The following is a 25,395-nucleotide window of genomic DNA, read 5'->3' on the forward strand; positions in this document are numbered from 1 at the left end:
CTGACCTCCCGACGTACGTGTACCCAGCTAATGTTAATGTGCAAGGGTGACAAAGCTGATGCCATTATCCAGTCATGTTAAGCATTGTTTTGTACTAACAGTTCTCCATACCAAAAGCTTTGACAGGCTTCAAAGTCTCTGGGCTACTTCATTGTCTTCTTATTTGAAAAATAAGTACCAACAGGTGTGTTAAATTAACCTTTTGGTACTCACTTCTGCAGGCACGTGTCGGCACTAGAACTGGTATTTCTTCCGCAGGAGGAGATTTTTATAAGAGCTTAGAGCTGGGTTTCCAGTGCTCGAACCCCCACTGGGCACGATTTTTGAAACTAGTACATGAGAGAATATTTTTTTCTAACTCCTTTGAAAATCTGCCTACTAATTGTGCTGCCTGAAGGGAGCTAAAGACTTTTCAACCACCCTTTCTGCCTATCTTCCCCTCCCATCTGCAATGTAAAAGCAAGTATTTCTCCTGCCATAGGTTTGGTTCCTCTCGCATGCAAGCACACAAGGCAGACTCATCAGCTAAGTCTCTGAAAGCAGCTTTTGTGTCTCTTGATTACAAACAGTCATTTCTGATATACCATTCTAGAAAACTCTGTTAATAAAAGGACAATTTAAAAGCCCTGAAGCCCTATCAACTGTCCATTTAAAAGATGATTTGTAACCTGCTAATTAACCATTGTGCTCTACTGGTCCTGGGCTGCCAGCTTGCAGCTCTAATGTATTAATGATCCTGAAACACTGCCAGAGCATGGAGTGGTTGTTCAGGAAAACTGGTGCAAAACGTCAGGCATTATCCCCGGGCCTGCTTGCAGATTGAGGGGCAGCTAGGCAGCAGCACTGGAGCCTGTGAAGTTGCATCAGTAGAGTGATGGGCTCAGGCGAATTCATTCTGCAAGGAGACAGGATAATTTTACCCCCCCAGCCCACTGTGCTAACAGAGTGAAAGAGTCTTTCATTGGCTAGGAAAAAACAGGCTGCAAGATGGCAGGGTAATATAAGGCACTGGGGTTGTTTCAGAAAAGAAAATAATGAGAACAGATTTTTTTTCTTGTATTTCTTCCTTGGCAGTCTCTGCCACAGCTGTGTACTGCCAGCTGCGATGTGGTCTGGGAGTGACAATGTGGTGCTAGCTAGAAGCACCAAGGGTAGCAAGAATGGAAGTCTTTTTTTTTTGTCTTTTTTATTGCATTTCTTCATGAATAAAAATAGAGACAAATGTGGAATAACAAGGATGCCCACCAAATGTTTTAATAGGATAAATTTGGCAAGTGCAGAGAATAGGAGGCAAATTTGACAATGGCCAGACTACGGGATGTTACCAAAATGGGGATGACGGATGTGATTCTCCCTCCTAGGCACCACAGGCCTCTGTGGGAGGGAAGACACAAATAACCCAGAATGAGCAGGGAACCAGCTGGGACATGAGGCAAAAAACCCCAAAGGATGGTCCGTGCTGGGGTAATAAGGGAGGCTGAAAGCTAATGCTCAGATTGGGGGTCTCAGCTCAGGTGCTAATACACAGCTACTCAGATGACAACACTGAGAGCCCATCAGGCTCTCCTAGTAGCTGATCAATTTGGGGATGAAAATGAAGTTTCTCTTTTGGATTAACAACTAATTAAAGGACAGAAAACAAAACGTGGCAAAAAAATGCTAGTTTCCATGGCAGAAGATTAGCAGGGGTGTGCTACTGGAACATGTGCAGCTCAACATGCTCATAAATGGTCTGGAAAAGGAGCTGAATAGAGAGATGACAGTTTGCTGATGATACTAAATCATCCAGAGCAAAGAATGTAATTTGCCAGGAAAGAGCTGCAAAAGATCTTTTGACATTGAGTGCCTGCATCATAAAATTACAGATGAAGTTCAATATCAATAACACAAAATAACTCACATGGAGAAAAATGCCCCTTCTCATATATACACACACAGTAATGAAGCCTGAACTGTGATTAGCACTCACGAATGAAATTTGTAGTGTTACTGTGACTAGTTCTCTATTATTTAGAAAAAAAGGAAAGAAAATGCAAAGTTGTTAGAGGAAGAGTAGAGAACAAGCCAGAAACCTTGTTATGTCACTGAGTCGACACACAAGAGCCCACAGCTTGAATACCATGTACAGTTCTGGTCCTCTTGTATTAAAAGAATATAGTAAAAATAAAAAAGGCATAAACAAGGGCAATGAGAGCTATCAAAAATATAGATCTACTTCCTCACCAGACACGTCTACATAAGGTCAGTCTTTAAGACTGCAGAAGAGATGGCTGAAGGGAGATGTGAAATGGGTCAATAAAATTGTTTCTGCTTTGGGAAAGTGAACAGGGGATGATCTATGCACTGCTTCCCGTGACACAGAAACATCAAATGGAGTTATCAGGTAACAAGTTTGAAGAAAAAGAAGGGATGCATGTTTCAACACAGCATGTCACTTAACGTTGCATCTGCTGGCTGGAGATGTTGCGGGGGATAAAGTTTAGATGGACTCAAAAAAAAAAATTAGAATTCAGGCAATAAAAAGACTGTCAAGGAGAAAAATGCTGTTCTTGGCAGAGGAGGTGCCTGACTTGAGGGCTGGTGAGTGTAGGAGGGGAGGGATGACTGCAGGCTTCCCTGGTCTTCTGCTCTTTCCGGATGCTGTGCTGCTGGCCACTGCTGCAAGCACTTAGTGCTAGTGCAAATCCTTCTGCACTAACATGCTCCTCCTAGTGCACGGCCCTCAGTGGGCAGGTCCCAGCTCTTCTGCAGCGCTGGGGTGGCTTTGGGTTGCAGAGCCCACCACGGCAGGTTTCCCTGTTTGCCAGCTGGTTCTCTGTTTACCAGTTTTCCTGAAGCGATGCAGCGCTAAGCCACTCAGCATCTCTCACATGCCTATCGTTGCCGTAGCCAGGAAGGCAGAGGCATGCTATATGCCTGTTTACACGAGAGGAACTGAATCCCAGGGCTGCCAGGTCTGTGGAAGCTGTGATCCCACCAGTGCTGGTGGGATTCGGCTTCCATTTCCAAAATGAATTGCTGAATTCCTGAATTCAACATCCCTGTGACACACACTGAGTTTTGCAGGTTAAAATCATTTAATAGAGGTTTTATACATTTTGGTATTACTAACTCTGATCTGCTCTCTGCACTGCAGTATTCCAGTGCCTCTTGGAGAAACACATCCCTCTGAGGCACAGCATGTGAGAGACTTGCCTGGTTTCAATTTTTCAAGCACTACCACTATCAGAAAAAAGAAGTACTTGTTTAAAACACCAATCCTTAATACAGTTTAGGAACAGCTGAAGTGACAGGGTGGGCCAGACCAAATCTCCCTTGACTCAACCAGCCCAAGCTGGCATGATGTGTGAGATGCCAACATGACCTGTCACTTCAGGCCCCATCTGCTTCTGTCACTGACCCTGGGAAAAGGTTGACCAAGTGCAGATGGAAGAAAGTAGCTTGCAGAGGTGACTCTGAAATCTGACCATTTTAACCCTTTTACAGCCACATCCTTTTGTCACGCTGTAAGGTGCCTGCATGCTGAGAGCTGGGTTTTGTCCTAGATGTTGTAGCTGTGCTCTGAAGTTACAAAATTAAAATGGCAATGTGAAGATATCTTCATTAACCAGGGATGGAACAGGGCCTGATCAATCTAGGGAAATCACTGGGAACAAGGAAATCTCCTAAGCTCAGCTGGACTCTGAAATATATCCAGCCGGTAACAGGTATTGGAAACGAGAGTTTCGAACACTTTTGTATCTTTTTCCAAATTATAAGAGGAATCCGAAGAACACCAACAAATACACCCATGAAAGCCCATTTTTAAAATAAGCTCATTAACAGGCACTACCAGCCCCTTCATCTCCCAGCCTTGGGAGGTGTGCTCTGTGGCAATCCCTGTGTTTGCTCCCTGTCTCCTGTGCAGGCTGGGAGAGCACATGGTCCCTGAAAGCACCCTGCCTTCAAGGGAGCAGCAAGCCCCCATTCTGCTCTCTGTGAGCTTCCAAGAGGCTGGGGGGAGGTATGCTGCTAAGCTCAGTGACAGAAAGCAACTTCTCTGTGCCAGCAAGAAGCACGACGTTATCGCTAAATGGGTCTTGCCAGTGATGTTAGTCCAAGACTGCTGTTGACACAGGCTACCTGTCCAGCCAGAAGACCAGGTGATCAAGTAAAACTAACCTTTCTTTTCAGTATTAAGTAATGCTGAGGTCATATACTGCTATTCAGTAGTGTTGTTTGATAGCTAGAGTTATAAGAAGCCTCTGTGGCTTTCTTGTGCTCCTGACAGAGATCCTTCTCTTGTTCAGCCAAGGCATGAAGGCACCAAATGGCTCTGCACAGTCCTTCTTCCTGTGGATGTCAGCACCAGCAGGCTCTTGTTCAGCACCTAGCAGGCCTCCCTCACAGCCAGCCGTTGCTAGAAGAGTGCCTGAGCTTCAGTCCTACCCTCTGCCAGCTGAGCGACTGGGTTTGGATTAAGGGAGAAAAAAAAGGAAGACTTTAAATGAACTTTGTATCTGAGGAGGAGCAGCATAGTTGTTTGCATTCCTGGGGATTATCAGGATTACCTTCTAGCCCAAGCTGTGTGAAGGAGACCACTGTGGCTATGTACAATTGAGGAAAACAGGGTTGGCAGAGTTATGTGAGCTCCTTGCACTGCTATATGGAGGTAATTGCATTCATTTGGAATTAATTGAAATGAATGAGCTTAAATGAATGGTAGCACAGAGGGAGTTGAAAGTAGCAGGAGCAAGACACAAGACACCAACCTCTGCTGAATCACCAAAATCAAATCTGCCAGGCATTAGGGACTTCATGCCCCCTTTGCCAGCCTACGATTCAAAGCATCAGATCTTCAGTGCTTCATATAAAAAGGTGTAGGCAGATATGGCTTTAAGCTAGCGCAGCTGTAGGCCTGCTTTCATACACACTCTGAATCTAGTTGCTTTGGGGCCAATATGAGCAAGGCATCACCAAAACCACATACGTGGACCCTCAGCCTCAGTTTTCATGTTCCATAATGAAAGCGTATGAGATATTACCTTTTCCAGGGCTGTCACTCCACTTTTAAAACAGAGCTCAGGATCTGAAGCCAAAATCTAGGCATTCCTCCTGCTGCTCTTCTCCTAGCACAGTCCCAGCCTTCATGACCTCAGAGATAAGCATTTAAACAAGTCCAGCAAGAGACTTGCCCTGCACATGACAGAATGACACTGACAGCCTCAAGGACAGCTACAGCACAGGCATGGTCAGGTCACTCTCATCCCACCATCGTGTCTGGATGTGTCTGTGCTGCCTAGACTGAAACGGGCCACGTGAACCTCTGGCAAACGGATAGTTACTAGTGGCTCAATCAGGCAGCCTGTATGAGGTTTATGGCATTCAGAAAACTGCTTGGTAGCCACAAGAAAGGAGCACATGGGCTTTCGGAGCCTAGGTAAACTCTGGGGAGGAGGAGAAGCTGCAGATTAATGTGGGCAGTTAGCAGACGGTTGGCTGCTGTCCCAGAGAGGGTGCTGCCTAGGTCTCCCAGCGTTCCTGGGTGTGTTTGGCAGCTACACTAAGTGTTGTTTTCCTTCATAGTCTTTGCTGACCCTGTTTGCTGCAGGCATTCTTACTTATCTGTGCAAACTCTCAAATAGGAAAATATCACATGCCTCTGTGTGTGTAAAGAGGAAGGTATTTGCAAAGAGGTATTTGAAATATGTTTCAAAGATTAACGAAATTCATCCAGCTCTCCCAGTAGGTTATGGCCAGGCACAGCAGGACTTGGGTTTAGAAGCAGGTATTCTCCAGCTCCATTAACTTGCAGTGAGTTAAGAGGATGGCGCTCCTGACCCAATCTGCTGTGTGGCCCCAAAATGAAGTTCGTAAGAGACAGGAGATGAGATTCATGCCCCATATCTGGCAGTGCTTTCATCGATCCTCTGAAAACAGCATCTGGTATTTCTTATGGACCCAGTATGTTTAAGAGCCTGCTAGCTCTAGCTAGGATCACAGAGAAGGGAGAGGATTGTAGCCTTTCGTCTTTCACAGTGATGGAAGCCAGAGAGTTTTATGGTGATAAGCTCCACACTATTAATATATAGTTTCTCCCAATGCCCTGATGCTGGGTTAGCTCCTAATCTGTCCCCACGGCCCTTCTTATGCCAGCAGAACGAGTGGATGCCACTGATACATGGCAGTCCAGTCATTCACAATGCACTTACTTTTTCCTTGTTATCCATGGTGATGGCAATCTGCATCCTTCTTCCCCGGCGGAAAGCCACCAAATGGTCTGTCTCTTCTTCACTCAGGTCTGGTACTCTGCCTGGGCCAGGGAAGCACTCAGTGCGTTTCTCACTGACGATCCGCTTGCCCTGGAAAGAACAGGATGAGTTAATGACATCGCCATTAGCCCTGTGCAGTGCTCTTCCTAGGAGAGTGGCCATCCCCAAACCGCAAAGTATTTTGGTCTGGCAGAACAGAAACATGAGCCACATAGTCGTCTTGGCTTATAAAGCTGCCACCCCAGATACCTTAAGGGATATGTAATATTACATAGGCATGTTTAAGTGAGCACAACTTAGGTAGGGTGGGGTTTACCCTGTTCAGATGCTTTGCAGCATGAACACTGATTGACGTTTTTATTTTAGACAGGCGAGCCATCTTACATTTGTGTCTTTGAAACAAATGTGAAGTTGTCCTCTCACCAAACAACGTGTCCTCATAAAATGTGAGGCTACATTGGAGCAGAAGCCTAGAGGGTGAAAGAGAAGGGAAACAGTGGTGTTCTCTCCAACCTCGCCTGCAAAGGAGTTACTACCCTGAAGTGTATTAATACTTGATAATTTATCATCTTCATAGCCATTGTGCATTCATATTTCTGAAATGATTTATTCAGCAGTGGAGTAGTTTAGAAAACTGATATATAAACTCCTTGAACAAGGGCAGTTTACCCCTTTCAGATATTATTTCCAGCTGTCTGTATCAGTTCATGACTTTACTGCATGGATTTACATCTGGTTCTTATTTTGTTAATTATCTTTGTTTCTGGCTGAGCTCCTGCCAGTGCCCTCAGCCATCACTTCCACAAAATGAGCACATCTTTTGTATAAAAATACAGACTTTTTCTCATTTAAAAGTATCATCTTTCAGTTCCATCATATGCCTTTTTATTTTTGCCTTACAGGGAAATGAGAGACTTAATAAGTCATCTTCATCTTTATCTCTGATCTTTTTCTTTTCATCTGTATGATTCCTCTGCTTGACTTTATCAGGGATGAACAAACCTCAGAAGCTTCCCTCTCTAAAGGATGATGTATTTTTCTCTGTTTTTCTCCCTGGACTTCCACACATACTGGAGTCTTCATTTTAAAGGAGCTCAAAATCTCCAAGTAAACTTCAGTGAAACTTGGGAACTCTTTGTTGCTACAAACTTGGTTTCAAAAACAAACAACATGCACTGACCTCAGATTTGTGTGGAAGTCTTGCAAGCATCAGTGAATTTGCCATGACATATGATATCAAGATGTCTTGCATTAGACTCATCTTCACTTGGTTCTGGCAGAAGTGCAGATGTTAGCATGGAGGGAGCCTTCCTGCAGACAGCCTCTGTCAGCAAGACCTTTTTTATCACTTGTCCAGTCATTGAGCTTCCTAACACATGATAAATGTTTTAGGAGGTACTGGAATATTTCCAGCATCAGACCTTCAGTCTCTTGTTTATTCTTCTTTCACATCTGTGTAACTTTGCTGTCTCAGCAGAGATAGTTCTTGAGTTAGTCTGACATGTGCGAGAGGAGGAGTGAGTCCCTGCACCGCGTTGGTTCTGTCTGCCAGAGCTGTGTGGACATGGTGGGAACCTTTTTAGACATTCCCTTGAGTATGTACAGCTCTGGTTTTAGGTTTCAGCTGTAGCTCCTAAGAAGTCTTGCTGCCCTTAGTAGGACCCTTGCTATTTCTGCTTTTCTTGAAATAAGTGAAGCCACATGTTGCGTTCAAAGCAAGGATCTGCTGCCAATCTGTTCAATGCCATTCTAGTGCTTTCCATGTTGTTCTCTATGTTTGTGTCAATGCAGCCTCCTACTTTGCTGCCGAGGACCAACATCTGTGAGCCATCCCCAGAGATGTCAAGATCTTTTTCCTGAGAGAGTAAAATCTGATAGTCAAGAGAACAGGCCATCATTTAAATGTGCAGTACAACTGTCTTGGCATCTACCACAGCCAGACATTTAGGTGTATTTTTACCTGTAGCCAGGATAAACTCCTAGAAAAGTCCCCATACCTACAAACTCTGTGAGCTGTTTTAAAGGTTTTAGTCTATGTATCTGTCTTAAGAAGGATATGATTTTATCAGAGACTGGGGCAGAGCCAGGAAGTTCAAACCAGAATCTAAACTGCTCTGAAATCCTAGCTTTACTCCCCCTCCATGAATAGGGCATGCTGTACTGTCCTTAATTACACACCCCGCTGCAGTCACAACGTTACAAGTGATTGCATTACTGCAGCTTAGTAAGTGACTACTTGATTCCTAAAATAAAGTCAGAACTGGTTGAAGATGTGAAGGTCAATGGCGGATTTGGCAGCAGTGACCAGCAGACAGTGGATTTTAGGAGCCTGAGAGCAATAAGGAAGGCAAGCGGCAGACCAGAGAAGAGACCATGGGCTTCAGGAGAGCAGATGTTGACTTGTTCAGGGAACTGGTAGGCAGGATCCTGCAGGAAGGTGTCTTGAAGGGGAAAGTAGCCCAGAAGACCTGATTGATTTTCATGGATAAGGCACAGGAACATAAGTAAGGACTTCCTGTTGTACAAGAGAATGAGCAGGTGTGGAAAGAGCCCAGCTTGGCTGAGCAGGGAGCTCCTGGTTGAACTTAAGTGCCAAAAGGGAGTGTGTGGGAGGTGAAAAGGGACAGGCTCTCAAGGAAGATTACAGGACCAGGACCTCGGCATGCAGGGATGGCGTTAGGAAAGCCAAAGGTCACCTGGAGTTGAAACAAGTGAGAGATGTGAAGGTCAGCAAGAAGGGCTTCTGTAGATACATTAGCAGCAAAGAAAGTTGAAGAAAGCTGTTGGCCTGCTGCTGAATGGGGTGGGCAACTTAGTGACACAGGGCATGGAAAAGACCAGTTACTCTATGCTTTCTTTGCCCTCGTCTTTTACAGGCAAGGTCTGCTCTCTACCTCCCAAGTCCCTAACCTAGTGGCAGTCAGACAAATGCTTTGCTCACTCAGCCTCCTGGAAGATTCAGTTGTGGACCACTTTAATAAAGTAAGAAGGTGGGACTTAGGTGGGCTGCGTCCAAGAGTGCTGAGGGTGTAGGCTGATATTGCTGTAAGGCTGCTTTCTACCGCTTAGCATCTTCTTCAGTGATCTGGATAATAGGACAGACTACACCTCCATCAAGTTCATGGGTGACACCAAGCTGATACGCTGAAGGATGGTACTATCATTCACAGGGATCTTGACAAGGTGGAGGAGGGTCAAGAAAAACAAATGAGCAAAAAAGTCCTGCACCTGGGACAAAAGAACCCCAAAGAATCCCATGCATCACTACAGGCAGGGGCCCAGCTGGCTGGGAGCAGATCTGCAAAAGTACTTTGGGAGCCTGGTGGGCAACAACTTGACCATAAGTGAACAGTGAGGAAGGCTAGTTGCTCACTTGGTTCCATTAGCATGAGGATAGCCATCAGGTTGAGGGAAATGATTACTCTGTTTGGGCCATATTTGAAATACTGTGTCCAGTTTCCCTTCACTGCAAGATAAGAGAGGTATAGACAAATTGGAAAGAGTCTAGTGGAGGATCACCAAGATGGTTACAGGACTGGAGCACAGGATGCACACGGTAAGGCTGTATTCGTTAAGTCTGAAGGCAAAAAGGGGACCTAATTGCAGTATTCCTCCATCTGAAAAGTTGTTATGAAGAGAACTGAGCCCAACTCTTCTTGGAGGTACACAGCGAAAGGGCAAGAAGCAACGGACACAACCTGCCACAAGGTGAAGTACAACCGGAATTAAGGGAAAAAAAGTCACAATCATGGTAGTCAAACACTTGAAAACAGGTGCCCAAAGAGGCTGTGAAATCTCCATCACTGGAGATTTCAGAACTTGATTGGACTCAGCCCTGAGCAACCTGCGATAACTTTGAAGATAACTTTTTAGCAGGAGATTAGACTAGATGACTTCCAGAGGTCCCATCCCACCTCAGCTATTTTATGATTCTATTATTGTGCTCAAGTGCGTAGCCTGCTTCAACTGTGAAGTAAAACTTATTTAGGTTTTATATCTATATAGTATGTATATGCACACATGCATGTGTGCAGATGTATGCAAGTAATAGATTTAATATGCAAGTATGAATTTAGTAATGTTGCCTGTTTTCTGCAGCTCTAGCTTTTATACAACTAGAACTAGATAGTACAGACCAGAATTCAGGATCAGTCAGCCACGAAGCTCACAAGCACTTAGGTCTTGGCTTTTAAGTGGTTCCTGCTTCTGAACGACTGAATCACATCATGCCCAAAGGTAACGTATTTCCATTGCCAGAACTATTAGCCAATACACACACAGGATGCTTTAAAATAAAAAGAATATTTCAAATCCTGTTTATGTTCTATGATTCATAGCTTTCATTCCTAAATTTCACCGAAACTGGAGACTGGAATTAGAATGGTCAGCATAGGATTCCTGCTTGCAGTCGAAGAAACCAATGTGGTTTTTATGTCAGTGCAAATCAGTATTAATGGACATGGGTGGGAGAAAAAATTAACCTTGTGAATAGACTATCTTGGTCTTGTATTTCAGACCACAGAGCTCCAAATAATTTGAGGATCCAAATCTCTTCTGCCATCCCCTCTGTGTTCATGGGGCAGTGTCTGCGGCCACAAGAATATCATCTAGTCTCATTCATGTTGGCAGTTAGGCTGAGATGATCTACTAGCTCAGAAATACAGTATTAACATGGTCATTTTAGGAAGTTACTGTGTATCAACACTAACAGGCCATGCCACTTCTCTTACCTTGTGATAAACACAGGAAAGTGCAGTTTTATTTAACTCTTCCATTAAAGACTATGTAAATGGACACCTCTTAAATGGTAGCTTGCAAAGTTATGCTAACTTAATCATGTGTCTTCCAGACATATGAACAAACACTTCCCTTTGTGATGAAAAGGTTGTGAAAACCAAACTCTTGTCAGCTGAAAACCTGAACCTTGCTATTTAAACTTTCTCCCAAAGCTAGAAAGGATGAAGTGATAAGCATCATTGTGTGTGCTTCTCGGTTCTGGTTTATAAGGAAAACGGAACTCCTTCTTACGCCTGGAGACGGAAGAAAAGTGGCTGAGCAGTTTTTTGAGGCCCCTTACACGTCATGGGCCTGTGACTTAGCCCCAGAAATGTCAGTGGAGTCACAACAGGGACAAATACAGCCTCCCTGTTTAGGAATTGGTGCATACAAGACTGCAACTCTCTTCTCTCTCTCCCCACACTAGCCTCTCCTCTTCTAAAACCTGTTCCTCAATCACGTCTTTTGGGGAGGATGGCTCTGTAAAGCAATTTGGGCAATTGCCCAGAGCAATCTGTAAAGCAATTTTCTGTGAAAGAATTTCTTTCTTTCTGCCTCTCTGGCAGTAACCCTCCAGCTGAGGAGGCTGCCTGCTGCCACCAAGGAACTCTGCAGCCCAAGCAAGTCAATGCTGTTTCCTCAACATGCAAACAGTCCCCACAAAGGACAGTTTTCTCCCGCTGTAACAGCAAAGCTCTTGAGAATCATGAGAATCACTCAAGTTAGACCTTCCTGTACAGGGCCCAGTTCTGCATGACTGTAATATATTTGGGGAAGAGCTGAGATCTGCTGACATCCTCTGAAGGCAGCTGGACACATTACACCTTGCAGAATAGTCTCTTTACTCCTTGCTGTCCTGTCTCTCTGCTCTATTTGTAACATGATTCAGAGGCTGAAAATATGGTCTGCCTTTGCCTTGGAACCACTGAATTGCTCAAACCTAGTAGATACTTTGGTGTTGAATCTGTACATTGCTCTGTTCTTCAATGGTTATTGTTCCCAGGAAATACCTTTGCTCCAGGGATATTCCTGAGTTTCCTGGGACATTCAAGGCAATATGTTTTCCCTCATTTAAGCCCTAAGCAGGCATGTACAGTAATCCTAGGTTGTACTGCTGAGGTTAGTTAATGAACTGCAGAGCTGGGCTTGCTCTGCCCTAAACGGAGCATCGATACGAGGTATTTAGCATTCTAGTTGTTTTTTTTTTAAAGGAAGTAAGCCCAGTGATGGCTTAGTAAGGTAATAGCAAGCTATTAATCCATAACTTGTACATCAAACATTAATTCTAGCTTAAGTCAACAGCTGTTCCCTAGAGCTCTTCAGTGTTTAGGTGGTGACAACCTGTCCTTTAGACCAGTAACATGGTCACAAATAACTCTTGCCAGGGAGTGGGTGGGTACGTTTGGAAGATGGCTTCATGGCTTGCTATCTGAGAAAGTCCTTCCTGAGGAGGGACATGGGCCCTGAGCATGAGTGACAGCAAAGTCACTACCTGAAAACCTGAAAACCAATGCAGAGGACCTTGTACGCAAATATCGTGAGCAGGATGGAAGCCCCAAAGGGCTCTACTGGATTTACAGGCAGGCAGCACATTCCTTGGGCCACTGGTTGTTAAAGTCACAGTGGGAAGGCTGGCACATTAGCAAAGCCATTAAACCCTGCAGTTGATTGAGCAGATGGCAAGGAAGACTCAGACGCTGATGCAGGAAGTATCTATTTAGTAGAGCTGTGAGAGCTAGACAGATACAGGCTGGGAGACCACCAGCTTTTCTAGGTAAATACCCTCTCTCCCTCCCTCTCTCCCCATATTGCTTCTGGCTAAGATGCAACGCCTGAAGGCTCATTCTGCTTAATGTGCCAACATGTGTCTTCTTTCACTTGTTTATTATTTTAAGAATATCAGTGATTTCCTAGATTGCTTGTCCCACATTGGGAAACCCTGGCCCTCGGTGGGTTAGCTCCCAAAGCAAGGGATGTCAGATGAGGAAAGCGCCCATGCAGAGCCAAAGGGAACAGAGAGCGGGGCCCAGCCAGCCGGCAGTGCCTGGCAGAGTCCCCTCTTCCCCTCCACAGGGCCTGTCCCAGCTCACTCACTGCCTGCAGGAGATTCAAGACTGGCACTAGCTATTTAGCTGCAGTCAGACAAAACTACACTGCTTCCCTTGTAGCAATTCACCGAGAAACCGTAAATTGAGAATCATCCATCTTATATCTGAGGCATGCCCCAGACTGCAAAGGCAGAGTTAAAAATACCTGCCTGAGGACTGTCAGGAAAAAGAACATGGGGAACAAAGGAAAACCCTGGACTTCTGTCCAGTTTGTGCAATTTTCCATCTGTCTTTCCTTTGGGGCTTCTCACTTTCCAGTGATTCGTGATATTTTGGATTGAATGTAAATGGTTTTCTGCACAGCCCAGCTACTCTGTTGCTTGAATCTTGCAATGGTCATAGGAAGTATGGTGATGGCCCATTTAGTCATCCCAGTATCATCAAGCAAGTCTCTGCAGGGAGACCTGGTGAAGTCTTGCTCACTGGGAAGCTGAAGCAAATTATTTATCCTCTTTTAATCTTCAGCTGCCCAGAGAATGTCTTAATAGGGCAGCAGCAACAAATAAGCTTGTACTTCATGTGATATCAAACACAATTTTGTCCAAAATCCTAGTAATTCTTCCCTCTCACCCACTACAATCCCATGCTCTTCCTACTCATCCATTTTGAGAACTATATTTAAAGTAACTAAAGGAAGATTCTGGACTGATGCCACTGGAACATTCGGCAATAAATCAGCTTTCCTCTGTCATCAAGTCAGGCTGCTGGGTTGTGCTTTACACCACACTCAGGAGACCTTGGGGGGCTGCTAAGGCCTGTGAAAGGCGCTTAATGCAAGCAAATTCATATATACCATACAACAGGGAACTTACGGGAAGTTTCCACAGAGGTCTGCATTTCCAGCAGAAAGATCTCAGAGGTCTATTAATTCTCCATGCTGAAAAACCCTGGCACAGAGTTTAAGGCAGCAATGTGATTTAGCTGCCAGTGCTTTGTGCTAATACAAATCCCCCAAGTCCTAACTTGAATTCTGAGCTATAGATTATGGAAACGGCTCCAGGGGACACAGCCTGTCTGTGAGAGCCACTCACTCTGCAAACGTAATTGCTTCAAATATAAGCCCCCCATGCAGAGCTACATAGCCATGAGTAACCTTGGAGGAGACTCTCAAGTATTTAACTGGTAAAGTTCTGTCAGTAATGAGGATGGTTAGATTTCTATGTACCCTCTATTCTAAGAAAAAACAGATTTTTTCCGCTTACATCAGGAGGTGGTTTGTTTGTGCTGGAATGAGATTTTGAAGGGGATGTTCGCGCTACTGGTAATCTATCTGGAACAAATGAAATGAGAGGCCTCAGTCCCTTTGTCCTGAAAAATCATTCTGAAAGGTGCATTATTTCCAAAATGATTCAGTTCCTTCAAGGTAATATATAATGACTTTATAATGGCACGGTGATTGTAGCCTATTTCTTCATCGAAAGAAAGGGTAACTAGGTCATGGAGAAACAGAAATGAAAAGGCATTTGAGGCACAAAATCAGAAAAATATTTCCAGGCTGCCGCAGAGGGAGAAATGTCTCTCTGCCTTTTGTTTACAGCCAAGATTTCAGCACTCCTACCCCAAAGCACCAGGGTAGCAGGAAGGGTGGGGTTTCACTTCATTACCCTAGGGAATGTCTTTGGCCTGTACCTCAGTTCAGTAAAGCCCACCCTCATTTAGCAGGCCAAGGACGTTGCTGTCCCTAAAAGGGGACCCAGGGGAGCACCATTTGCTGCCACCGTTTCCTTTTCCCAGCGCTGCCGTGATGGAGACAGGAGCTGACCTTGTCTGCCCCAATGTCTCAGCAAGGCACAGGGCCAGCTGAGGCTTTCTGTCCCTGCCACATCGGCATGGTCAGCACAAAGGGGCCGTGCTCACCTGGGTCTTGTGTATCCCACTGTCACACTGGTGCCTCCTTAGTCTTAATCGATAAATAGATGATTGCCTCTTGTATTCTTTTGGAGCATACTCAACAGCAAGAAATATCACCTGCAGCAATAATCTCTCTCCAGAGACTCACTAACTGGAGAGCTTCCCTGAGTTCCCACACAGGTGCATCTGTGCACACAGATACTACATTTTTCCAAAGAGGTGTCACTTCTGATCCTTGCTCCTAGTTATCTCCGTGGTCAAACTCACCACCTCCAGTGAGAACAAGATCAGTCCCCTGAGATACACGCCAAGTGAAGAAAATAAGAGCGTGAAGCTCATATAGGCATATACTTCCTTGGACGTGCTGCCAATAATAACTGCCAAAGTTTTATCAAACCCTTCGTGGCAAATAAGTCCCGGCATGCTGAAGCTGCCATTAGGATCATTATATCTAGATGCACAGACTCCACGAGGGACAGGGTAGTGCCCAGGAGGGGATGTTTTGGGATTTAAAAAATGAAATAATTTTCAATTACTTTTGCCTTTTCGTGCAATTTTTAATTAAGTCTGCAAATACTGGGTCACATTTTCTTCCCATCACATTGGCAGCTGCAACAGATACTCATGTCACTCTGTTTTTCTGCATTTAGGACTTTCTGGAATACAGTAATAGGGAGAAATGATGCTGGTTTTACCATCAAACATCACTGTCTCCCTGGGAATAGCTGGGGAGTAATGCAGCTAAATCTGTCTGAGCTCTCACTTATTTCCATCCCCTTTCCAGGCACAGCGACACAGTTTAACAAACCTGCTGGTGGCCTGGGAGGGCAGTGAGGTGGCTGATGTCTCAGAAAGGGAACTGGCTACACATGGCCTGACGGAGCCGCTGGGAGGTTTAGCAAGGCCTGGGGGCTGATTCCTGTGAATCAGACATGAGGAGGAAAGTGCGCAGCAACTCAAGATGAAGACTGAGGCTGTGCTGAAGGATTGAGAAATGAGAGAAAAGGAGCGGAAAGGGAACTATTCCCTTCACAGATGAGACACCAGGGGACATGCTGAGCAGAAAGCTCAAGTGAGGGGCAGAACAGAAGCCACTTATGTAAGTCAAGAGGCTGCAGTGTAAGAGGAATGCTCTTCCCTGCTCACCTTGGCTTTGTTGTCCATGGTAACAGCCAGCTGCATCCTCTTCCCCATCCTGAATGTGAACATATGATCTGCTTCCTCCTCCTCCTCCTCTTCCTCACTGCCAATGCCAAATCCAGGGCTCGTAGGACAGGGGGTCGCCCATTTCTCACTCACCACCCTTTTGTCCTGGAAAATTAATCACTTTCGTTAGCAAATCCAGGCCCCTCAGCGCATCAATGCGACTCCCTTCCCCAAACACACCTGCACGTGAGCAGGGAGGCCAGCTACAGAAAAGGCACGCCTTGCCCTGAGGAAGCTTTCTGTGCCCGGCGCAGTGCCGTGACATTCCTAGGGAACAAGGGGCTTGTTGTCTGCTCAGCAGCGAAACCCACAATTACAGCGGGTCTGGAAAATCCTTTGCACTTACAAATCTGACATTTCAGACTAAAATACCAGAGTTATAGGAAACAAATGTCATCCTCATCTCTTTCTGCAGCACTCTGAGTTAGATCAGGAAAGCCTAAGTCCTGATGGAGATGGCCTTGGAAGCCAAGTGGATGGCTCCTGAAGGTGGTGCTCACCATCGAGAGGGCTGGGCTATCTTGTCCATAGTGTTCAGTCTGGGTAATTGCATCTTTCAGGTCCTGTATGAGAGAAAAACGTGTGCAACAGCGCACCTCCGGAGAAAAGCAAGGACCGGGGCATGGTTGAGAAGTGAGCAATGCACTAGCCTGGATCTAACAACCCAGGAGTGTCAACTGCACAGAAAGAGGGTGGGCTGGCTCAGCAAGCTCCGTGCTTGCACTGGCAGAGGACTTCACCCGGGGGTTAAAGGCCAGGTGGTTTACCAAGTCTCACATTGCCAGGAGGGGTGGACAGGGCTTGCCAGACACAGATTTGGTCCAGTTAGGAAGGAAGCCTGGGACTTGGGAGCATTTGCCCCAGTTGTGGGAAGCCCCAGGGCAACCCAGGGCTACTTGCTTTGCTCACTCACAAAGCCTAAGGAGACCGTGACTTTGCCCAGCCTATGGGCATCCTCAAAGGCATTCCCGATGCCTCCAATGACACACATACACCTGATGGGTTCTGCCTGCGTATATGTTGCAATGTTCGCACCTGGGACCCATCCAGGGCCAAGCGTGCCTGTTCACACGTTCATTTATTTGTCTGTTAATTCTGCGTGCTTGGGTACAGATGCCTGGACGTGGCTGGAAAGAAATTTATGCCTATCAGTTAAAATCACTTTGACCACACAACTCTGCAGAGTTTTTATATCCTTTTGTGAGGGCTTAGGAGCTATGTCCCATGCCTGAAAAAGCTTTGCTGTGGAGGCTATCTTTTTCAGAAATGTCACTTTGCTGAGGTAGGACTGCAGTGAGGTGAAGGAGAAGCAGCACTTACGTTGTGAGCCTTGGTGATGGTAATAGTGAGTCCATCTTGCTTGGGTTTCCTGGAGGTAACAGCCATTCCCTCCTGCTCAGCTCGCTTTTTGTCCTCTTCTATTTCCTGAAACACATATATATCCTTAACATCAGCTGGTACCTGGATGTCTACAGAAGTTGTCCATTTTCCTGTTTAGGATTTCTCCTAAATGAACCCACCTCTAAGAGGGAGTGGACCGACTTGTGTCTCATCCATGTGCCCTTGGAAGGGGTCACAGGCAGCTGTGACCTGCATTACCTGTCCCTGTGCCACAGGCACCTTAGCAGATCTCTTGTTGACTCAGGGTGCCCACTGTGATCTCAGCACATGCAATGGGAAGCAAGCACAGAGTACAGGGGTCCCTTCCTGACAGGCAGGGAAGATGATGAGTTTGAGGTTCAGGAAAGATTTGGTATAGGACATGTGGAGATGCTGGAAGACACACAGGCCTGCAGAAAGGGAGGGCCATGCACAGGAGACAGAGTCCCTGTGCCAGTCTGGGGCCAGGGCATCATCTGTGGCCAAGGGAAGGTGGCTGAGATCTGGCTATCTACTAGGCAGCTTCTTCTAGAAGCCAAGTGGTGGTTGGAGGTGGGTAGCATTTCATATGGGAGTAAGAGTTCCTCTCACCCAGCTGCTTGTGGCATTCAACCCTTCCCATAACTTTCCACTGTGTACCATTTTTTTTGCTGCCACCAGAAAAGGTCCAAAACATCTCCTAGGGTATCAAAGGAAATAAGCAAGACTTCTAAGCAAGATCCAGCCCAGAGCACCACTCAGTCTCTCAGCTCTGAATTCAAGACAGAAAGCATGCTCTGGGTTTTCAGGTTTTCAGCATGGCACTCTCTTTGTCAAACTCGAGACTGCCCACCCACCCAGCCGGCAAGTGTTAAAGAGCCCCTAAAGCCAAGTGGCCTTGGGCACAGGCAGGAGGATATCCCAGAGAAGCCAAGGAGGACCCTTCTGCCAGGAGTACCTCCAGGTGGTCCTACTCTGTACTGCCATATGCAGACACTCATGAAGAAGGGTAAACACACCCACAGAGCGAGCTCCAGGTTACCACAATGTCACACAAACAAACTCATACAAGCCAGGCTGGATATCCCCTGCAGGCCATGGGGTAGACTTTTGATCCGGCCAAGGCAGGATCAAAAAAACAGGGGGTGTAGCTGCAGTACTTCCTCCTAATTCAGAAGGCAGGGCTGCAGGAACTAGCAGGCTGCTAAAGCATTGATCTGTCTTAATCCTACTTTTTTTCATGGAATCTCTTTCGGACGTCTCTGTGCCCCACAGAAACACTGTGACTGGCCAGGAAATAACTTCAACCCATACCACTGCACTGGTAGGGAAGATAAACCTATCAAATGTCTTGAGGATGCAACCTCCTATGCATCTGAGAGGATAAGTACAAGGCACTGGGAAGGACAGATGGGGCAAAAGTCAGGGGAATATGAGGTGAAGGAGTGGGAAAGGCATGATGCAGATAGATAGAGAAAAATGGTAGGGTGAGAGGAGATGCTGCAGCAGCAAGGCAAGCAGCAGCAAGCCTGCTTTCCAATCCAATTCAGGAGCCATAGCTAAAGGCAGAACTCTGCCCACCTGCTCCAAGTGCTTTCTGATGTAAAAATGTTATTGGTACAACAAAGTCACTCTGAGACTGCTGACCATTTTATTTACACTGTGAACTGAGGACTCCAAAAGGGAGCTGGGGAAGGTCAGAACCTGCAGACTCACCTGGTATCTCCGTATGAGCGCTTCATTCTTTTTCCGCAAAGCCAGGATTTTCTTATCGAGTTCAACATCTTTCTGCTCTTTCTTCCTTAACACTGCATCATCCACAGCAGCATCCTGAAAACAGAAGGAGCAAAGCTCTTCTCAGTCATCACCTACAGGACAAAATCTGCTCCTTCTGTTTGGACAGGGTGGGAAGTAGAAGAGTCTTTCCTCACCATTTTTCCCCTTGGCCCTCCATTAAAAAGAATACTGTACCTTGTAAATGGACTTCTTCCTGACAGAATTGACCTTTTCTTACAATTTTTTTTTCAGCAATTAGGTAGCTAGAGAAAAAAGCTGATGTCTCACTTTGATGGCTGTCGGTAGGCTCCAAGTTAACACCGTGCTTAGCTGCATGCAGTACATGACACCTCTCCCTACTGTTGGTTCAGGTGTTCTCAGGCACATCAATTCCCCTTCATTTATATTCAGAGAGCGCCTTGGTTTCCACAGGCGATAACAAATCAGATTTTCTGAATTCTAGTGACAGCAGCGTCTAGCAAAAATTAATGCTGATGAGTTTCAACTCACTGCAGACAATCCATATCGTCTAGACTCTGCCTGGTGTTTGCATGAAGAGCAAGGTGGCAAGGCTGAGATGTCCAAGGCACTAGAGGTTTATTTTTAAACAGTGTTTTTGTGCTCTCCTTATCAGCGTGGCATCTGCATGCTGCAGAGATCTCATGTTCCCTCTCCTCTGCTCACACAGAGCTGGATAGGACAAAGTGAGACTGGGGAGGGGAGGAAAGGAACCCAAACCCCTGAGCAGGCACTGCACATCTGGATACCTATTCTGCTGACATTGCAACTCTAACCACCAGCAGGCTACACCCAGCCTGCTGCCTTTGCCATTTGGCCCTGCGCAGTAAATCTGCCGCAGGAGTGCTGCAGCAAATCCAGCTGCCATGCACGATGCATATTGCCCACAGCACCAGGAAAGTTTGTAGGAATTGAGAAGCAAATGTAACAAAGCTGTCACCCATCTTGCTAAAACTAGGTGTTGCTCCTGTGGGTGACTCTCAGGGTTGTGTCCCTATGAAGCGGAAAGAGCCAGCACATGGCAGAAAGGCATACTGACCGTCCGAAGGGCTGGCGAAGAGGTCTGTGTGTGCCAACATCCTCTGGGGCAGCATTGCCTCCCTACGGCTCTGGCGCTGCACACGACCATCCTGGCCCCATCCTCGCCCTGGACCTGTCAAGGTCTCTGGGGCTGGTATCAGACCCCACTCCAGGGCACCTCAGCCTCCAGCCGTACCCCTGGGGCAGGGAGAGGGACCTGCCCAGGGGAAAGCTGCGCCCCACCTTCAGCCCCAGCCTTGGAAGCTTTCCCAGCCCAGTGCTAACCTGATGGCCGCTACAAGCCTGAGAGGGTGGTCAGGCATTGGAACAGGCTGCCCAGGGAGGTGGTGGAGTCGCCATCTCTGGAAGTGTTCAAAAAACGTGTGGATGTGGCGCTTCAGGACATGGTTTAGGGGACATGGTGGCGCTGGATTAATGGTTGGACTTGATGATCTTAAAGGTCCTTTCCAACCTAGTGATTCTGTGATTCTGTGAAGCCTGGTCCTAAAACCACTCCAGTTGCATGGGTATACTGGGCATAACTGGTGAGGTTTTGGTAGCAGGGAGGAAGCTGTGGGGTGCCCCGTGAGCGAGGAGGCCATGGACTGCCCCCAGCCGGTCGCAGCCGGTTCCAGACAGCTCCTCCACAGGCCTCCCGCCATAAATCAGCCAATCGGGGGAGTCCGTGGAGCCTCTGAGCCAATCAGGGCAGTGCGTGGCGCCCCTGAGCCGTCAGAGGAGCGAGGCGCCTCTGCACCCTTCAGGGGAGGCAATCGCGCCTCTGTGGAGACGTATTTAAGAGAAAAGGGGGAAGGAGGCCAGAGCAGGAGGAGGACAAGAAACAAAAGGCTCTGCTGGGAGGAGGAGGAGAGTGGTCTGCCTGAGTGGGGACACTAGAGGGTCTTGCTGCTGGCGGGGGAGCCATCAGGTGCTGATCCCCATCGCCGACGCTGCCCTCGCCTCGCCAAAGGGATGGGGTGCCTCGTGCTGAGGTGACGGGGAACAAAAAACGGGGGCGCAGGGAGTGGTGCCAGGGGGGAAGCAGGTACGTTTTTCCTAAGGGTGTGCTTGTTCAGTCTTATTTTTCTTTAAAACCAGAATCAGTTGTTAATAGATGGTTAACTAGCAAATAAAATTGATTAAAATTCCCCAAAACAGCAAAGTGGCTTTGCTCACGACACATGGGCCAAGCATATTTTTTGCCCATCCCAGTTGTCTTCCTGTCAAATTCCTCATAAAAACACCAAGACCCTCATGACAACTGTTGGTTTTCCCATTTTCACAGGAGCAAATCACCGCTGCATCCCTGCGAGCGAGTATTTCTGCTGCCCTCGCTTCTTCACGGCTGACAGCTCCTGGCTGTGCCCATCCCAAGGGCAAAATCCCCAGAAGCATCCTCCACTGCAGGCTCTGTAGCATTCAAGGCTGGGAAGAGCTTCTGCACAGGCTGTTTTTCCTTCATTAGTCATGACATAGCAGGTGTGACCTCCTTCAGGGAAGGATACGTCAGGGGCCAGCCACGGCAGCTGGGGACATGGGATCTGTGTCTGATGTGCCCTGGGTGCCTTCCTGCTGGCAGCCAGGCAGCCAGGCTCCCCAGGGTCGAGCCTTGAGCAGTAGCCAGTGGGCTTGCAAGGCCCTTCTCCTGGGAAGGGAGGGTTTCTCCTGGAGACCTCTGTTGCCTTTTGCCCGGTCCTAATTAGATCACCAGAAGAAGAACTGGAGCAGTGGAGGTCTGGAGGAAGAAATGGAGGGGTGCTGTCTAACACAGCCCTTCTTAAACTGAGTAAACATGCAGTGAGAAGCCCAAGGCTTGAAGGCAAAGAGTAAAACCACAGATGCTATAGCTCAGGGGAGGGAAAGCCTTTGACTCTGCAACATGTTCCCAGCTACATTTGTGAACTCTCCAGTGATGTACAGGGGCTCCAGCTTCCTGAAGACACACGTGTTTACAGTGTGCCAGTGCCTCAAATGAGGCAAAATTAAGGCGCTGTGAACCTGACCCTTGATTTTGGTGTGTCATGTAGCATTTTGTCAGGATGGGAATACTTGAAAGCCCTTTTGAAAGTGCAGGATTTTAAACGAGCTGCAGGAATCACCTCCTTAACATGGGAAGGTTTTCAGCTGGGAGATGGACACCAATAAGAATGTGGGCACGTTTCATCAGCTGGCCCTTCGGCAAATCACTATAGGTAACGCGTGGGACTTCAGCCAGGGCTTAGCATCACTGTTCTTCCAAAAGTGTCACAGGCCTCCCCGGAACCAGAGCTGCAAATCATCCCCGGTGTGCATGGCCAGCGCTCACATTCAAAGGAAGGGATCGAGCTGCTGAATCACCGCACATCCCTGCAACGCTAGGTCTTCCTTTCAAGGGCTTTACATAAAAAACCCCCAAAGCTAACTGCATTTCAGCTCTGATCAGGCAGATCTGTGCTTGATCTGCAAATAATAGGGCCATGGGTGGGGGGAGAAGTCTGTGTATGTAATGTTCTTTGGAGAAAAGGGACTAAAGGTTGAAAACGTGACACCATCACAGAGGAGGTGGGCTGGATGTCAGAAACCAGAGAGAGGAAAGGCAGGAGAACCGGTTTGCTAAAGTAGACCTCAGATCCTGCACAAGCGCATCTTCACTCGTCTCCCCAGTGAGGGGTATTTTATCAGTGCTGATCTAACAGCCCTTGCTGAGGGCCGCTCTGCCAGGACACAGGCACACATTTGTGTTCAGGTGGAACAACAGGGACATTTAAACCGCCTCCACACATTCTCCTGCTGGACAATGGGATTTTGTCAAGGTCTGCGGGAGAACGAAACATGCTTTTCCATTGCCATCAATCAACCGGGTACATGACAGGCGAGTAGATTGTATATGTGGGTGGATACACTTTCATGGCCATTTTGCAAGGCTGATTAAAGCTGAATTCAGTGTTTACCTGAACAGAAGCTATTCTGTGAGCACTAAATTGGCAGGTTCGCTGTTTGCTGAGTGCTGGGGTGTTGGCTGCTTGAGGGTGGGATCAAAGTGGTGCATGCCCTCAAACACACCCCTTTCATCTTCAAATTCCTTTGAAGGAGGACTAACAGAGCTGCCGGCTCAAGAAGAATTTAAAAATTCCTGCAGAGATTGTATTTGTGCTCTTCTCTTTTCAAAGGCAAAAGATGGAAAAGACCTGACAGGCCGTTCTCCCTCTCCACGCGAGGCTGCACATTTGTCAGCATTTTGTCTACACTGCAACACAACTAGTGTGGGGGGGAGGGAGGGTCTTTCCATATCCAGCTGGAATCAAGTCACTGGAAGGAAAGTTTTGCTGATATTCAGCACTTCTCCTCCCCTTTATCAATGAAGACATTAACGTATTTCTCTCTGCATGATCTTTTTCAGCACGTGCTGGGGAGCTGCGGACGAGAGGTGGTCCCTTGCCCACACACCCCGGGGCCACAAAGCAGCCCCGCTGCGCGCAGAAGCGCTGAGCGGCGTTTCGAGCCCACGCACCGGCTCGCAGGGGCTCACCCTTTGTACAGTTAAGCCAAGTCAGCATTTGCTCGTCAGCCACCACTCCGAGCCAGCCGATAACAGCGGGTTGTGCCCTCTCCTCCGCTTCTGGAACGAATCTGCCGCCCCAGCCCATGCTGAAGCTGATGCTCGGGATGAAAAGTGGCTACACCGTGTCCTCCCCAGAGGAAAGCTCTTCCGGGGAGTGAAGGCGCCCGTATGTCACAGCGACGGGAGAGTTATAAATGGCTTTGGCAGAACAAATGTGCAATGGCTTTGAATCAGAAAGCAGCCAAGCCTTATGCGTCTTAGATAGCAAGGCAGAGCAACGAAGCTGCAGAACAGGAGGCCTCTTTCTACCACAAATAAAAATGTCACAAAAGGAGAAACGGAAAGCAAGCAGCTTCGTGTTTCAATTAAATGACGACATCTCATTCTGTCATACCCCCCACTCCTAAGTGGCACACACACTTGCTACGCAGCTCATCAGGGGCTGGAGGGACGCTTCGCTCCAGACTGTCTCTGTGTGCCGTGTTTTCCCGCATACTTCTACGATCGCCTGCTTCTACAGCGAGACACCTCGGAGGCAGCAGGGTTGGAAAAGCGAGAAAGACAGAAGGTGGGGGGGAGGGAAGAGGAGAGAGGAGTGGGGCCCTTAGTTAACACTCTTCTGTGCAAAAAAATGCATCCGCTCTTTTTAAGAAATATCCTCTGGCTTGACAGCTGTAGCTGAAACCCTTGCCGGGATAAGCAACACCCAGCACTCCCTGCCTTTCTGTTTGTCATCTACCCCGGTCTCCCACCCTCCCAGAAGGCACATTGTCCTGAGCCAGCCACTGCCACCTGCCCCAGCAATCGCCATGCAAAACCTGGCACCCAAAACCAGCCCCCAGCACCCCCCACAATGCGGTACAGCTTGTTTTCTCCCTGTGACTGCTGGCAGCCAGGCCAGGGAAAAAAACAACAAAGCGACAACCACCGAAAGGCCACCCTGAAGGGAGCGAGTGCAAATCATTTCGTGGCCTTTTTGGGTGAGGGACCCCGCTGCCCCGCGCCCCTCCCAGGCCCCACATAGGCAGCACTCACAGCTCGGTGCATGTTGGACATCGGCGGCGGAGCCCGGCAGATTCCAGAGCAGAGCTAAAAGAGGAGAGCCATCAGACGGCCTTTCTCAGCACTGGTTGCACAGCATACAAGATCATGTTTTGATTACAAAAGCCTCGTCTGGGCTCCCAGCCAAGAGCACTGGCTGCCTAATATACCAAGCACAGACAGGGTTTTGAGTGCCTGTGTCCTCCTCTCCAATCTCACTCTCTTTTTAAAAGAAACACTCCCCCTTTTCCCCCCTCCTGACTCCTTTTAACTTCCTGATGCTACAAACCCTCCTTCAAAGTGGGAAAAGCCGGGTGAACAATGAAAAATGGATCAGGCAAACAGCTTGACTTCACTTTGTGGCCGGCCATTCATGGGGTCGTGTTATTTGTTATGCATGGCTAGTTGCATGCCTGGCAGGGAATCGGGAAAATATCTGGGGTCCTGA

The 25,395-nt window shown here is 47.4% G+C and overlaps 1 protein-coding gene across 1 annotated transcript in view; it reads right to left on the reverse strand.

Annotated features, from left to right (window-relative positions):
* The window catches only part of CCDC9B (coiled-coil domain containing 9B), a gene marked incomplete at both ends in the record, with an annotated part of 41,629 nt that extends 16,667 nt beyond the window's left edge, over nucleotides 1–24,962 (reverse strand). The window contains 6 exons of the mRNA XM_081999928.1: nucleotides 6,192–6,341; nucleotides 16,133–16,297; nucleotides 16,693–16,755; nucleotides 17,513–17,617; nucleotides 19,268–19,381; nucleotides 24,942–24,962. Coding sequence (XP_081856054.1) covers nucleotides 6,192–6,341; nucleotides 16,133–16,297; nucleotides 16,693–16,755; nucleotides 17,513–17,617; nucleotides 19,268–19,381; nucleotides 24,942–24,962 — 618 coding nt within the window. The remainder of the gene's footprint in view (nucleotides 1–6,191; nucleotides 6,342–16,132; nucleotides 16,298–16,692; nucleotides 16,756–17,512; nucleotides 17,618–19,267; nucleotides 19,382–24,941) is intronic.
* Nucleotides 24,963–25,395: the final 433 nt, after the last annotated feature.

Source organism: Phaethon aethereus (assembly GCF_964289735.1).
Source record: "Phaethon aethereus genome assembly, chromosome: 5".
NCBI lineage: Eukaryota > Metazoa > Chordata > Aves > Phaethontiformes > Phaethontidae > Phaethon > Phaethon aethereus.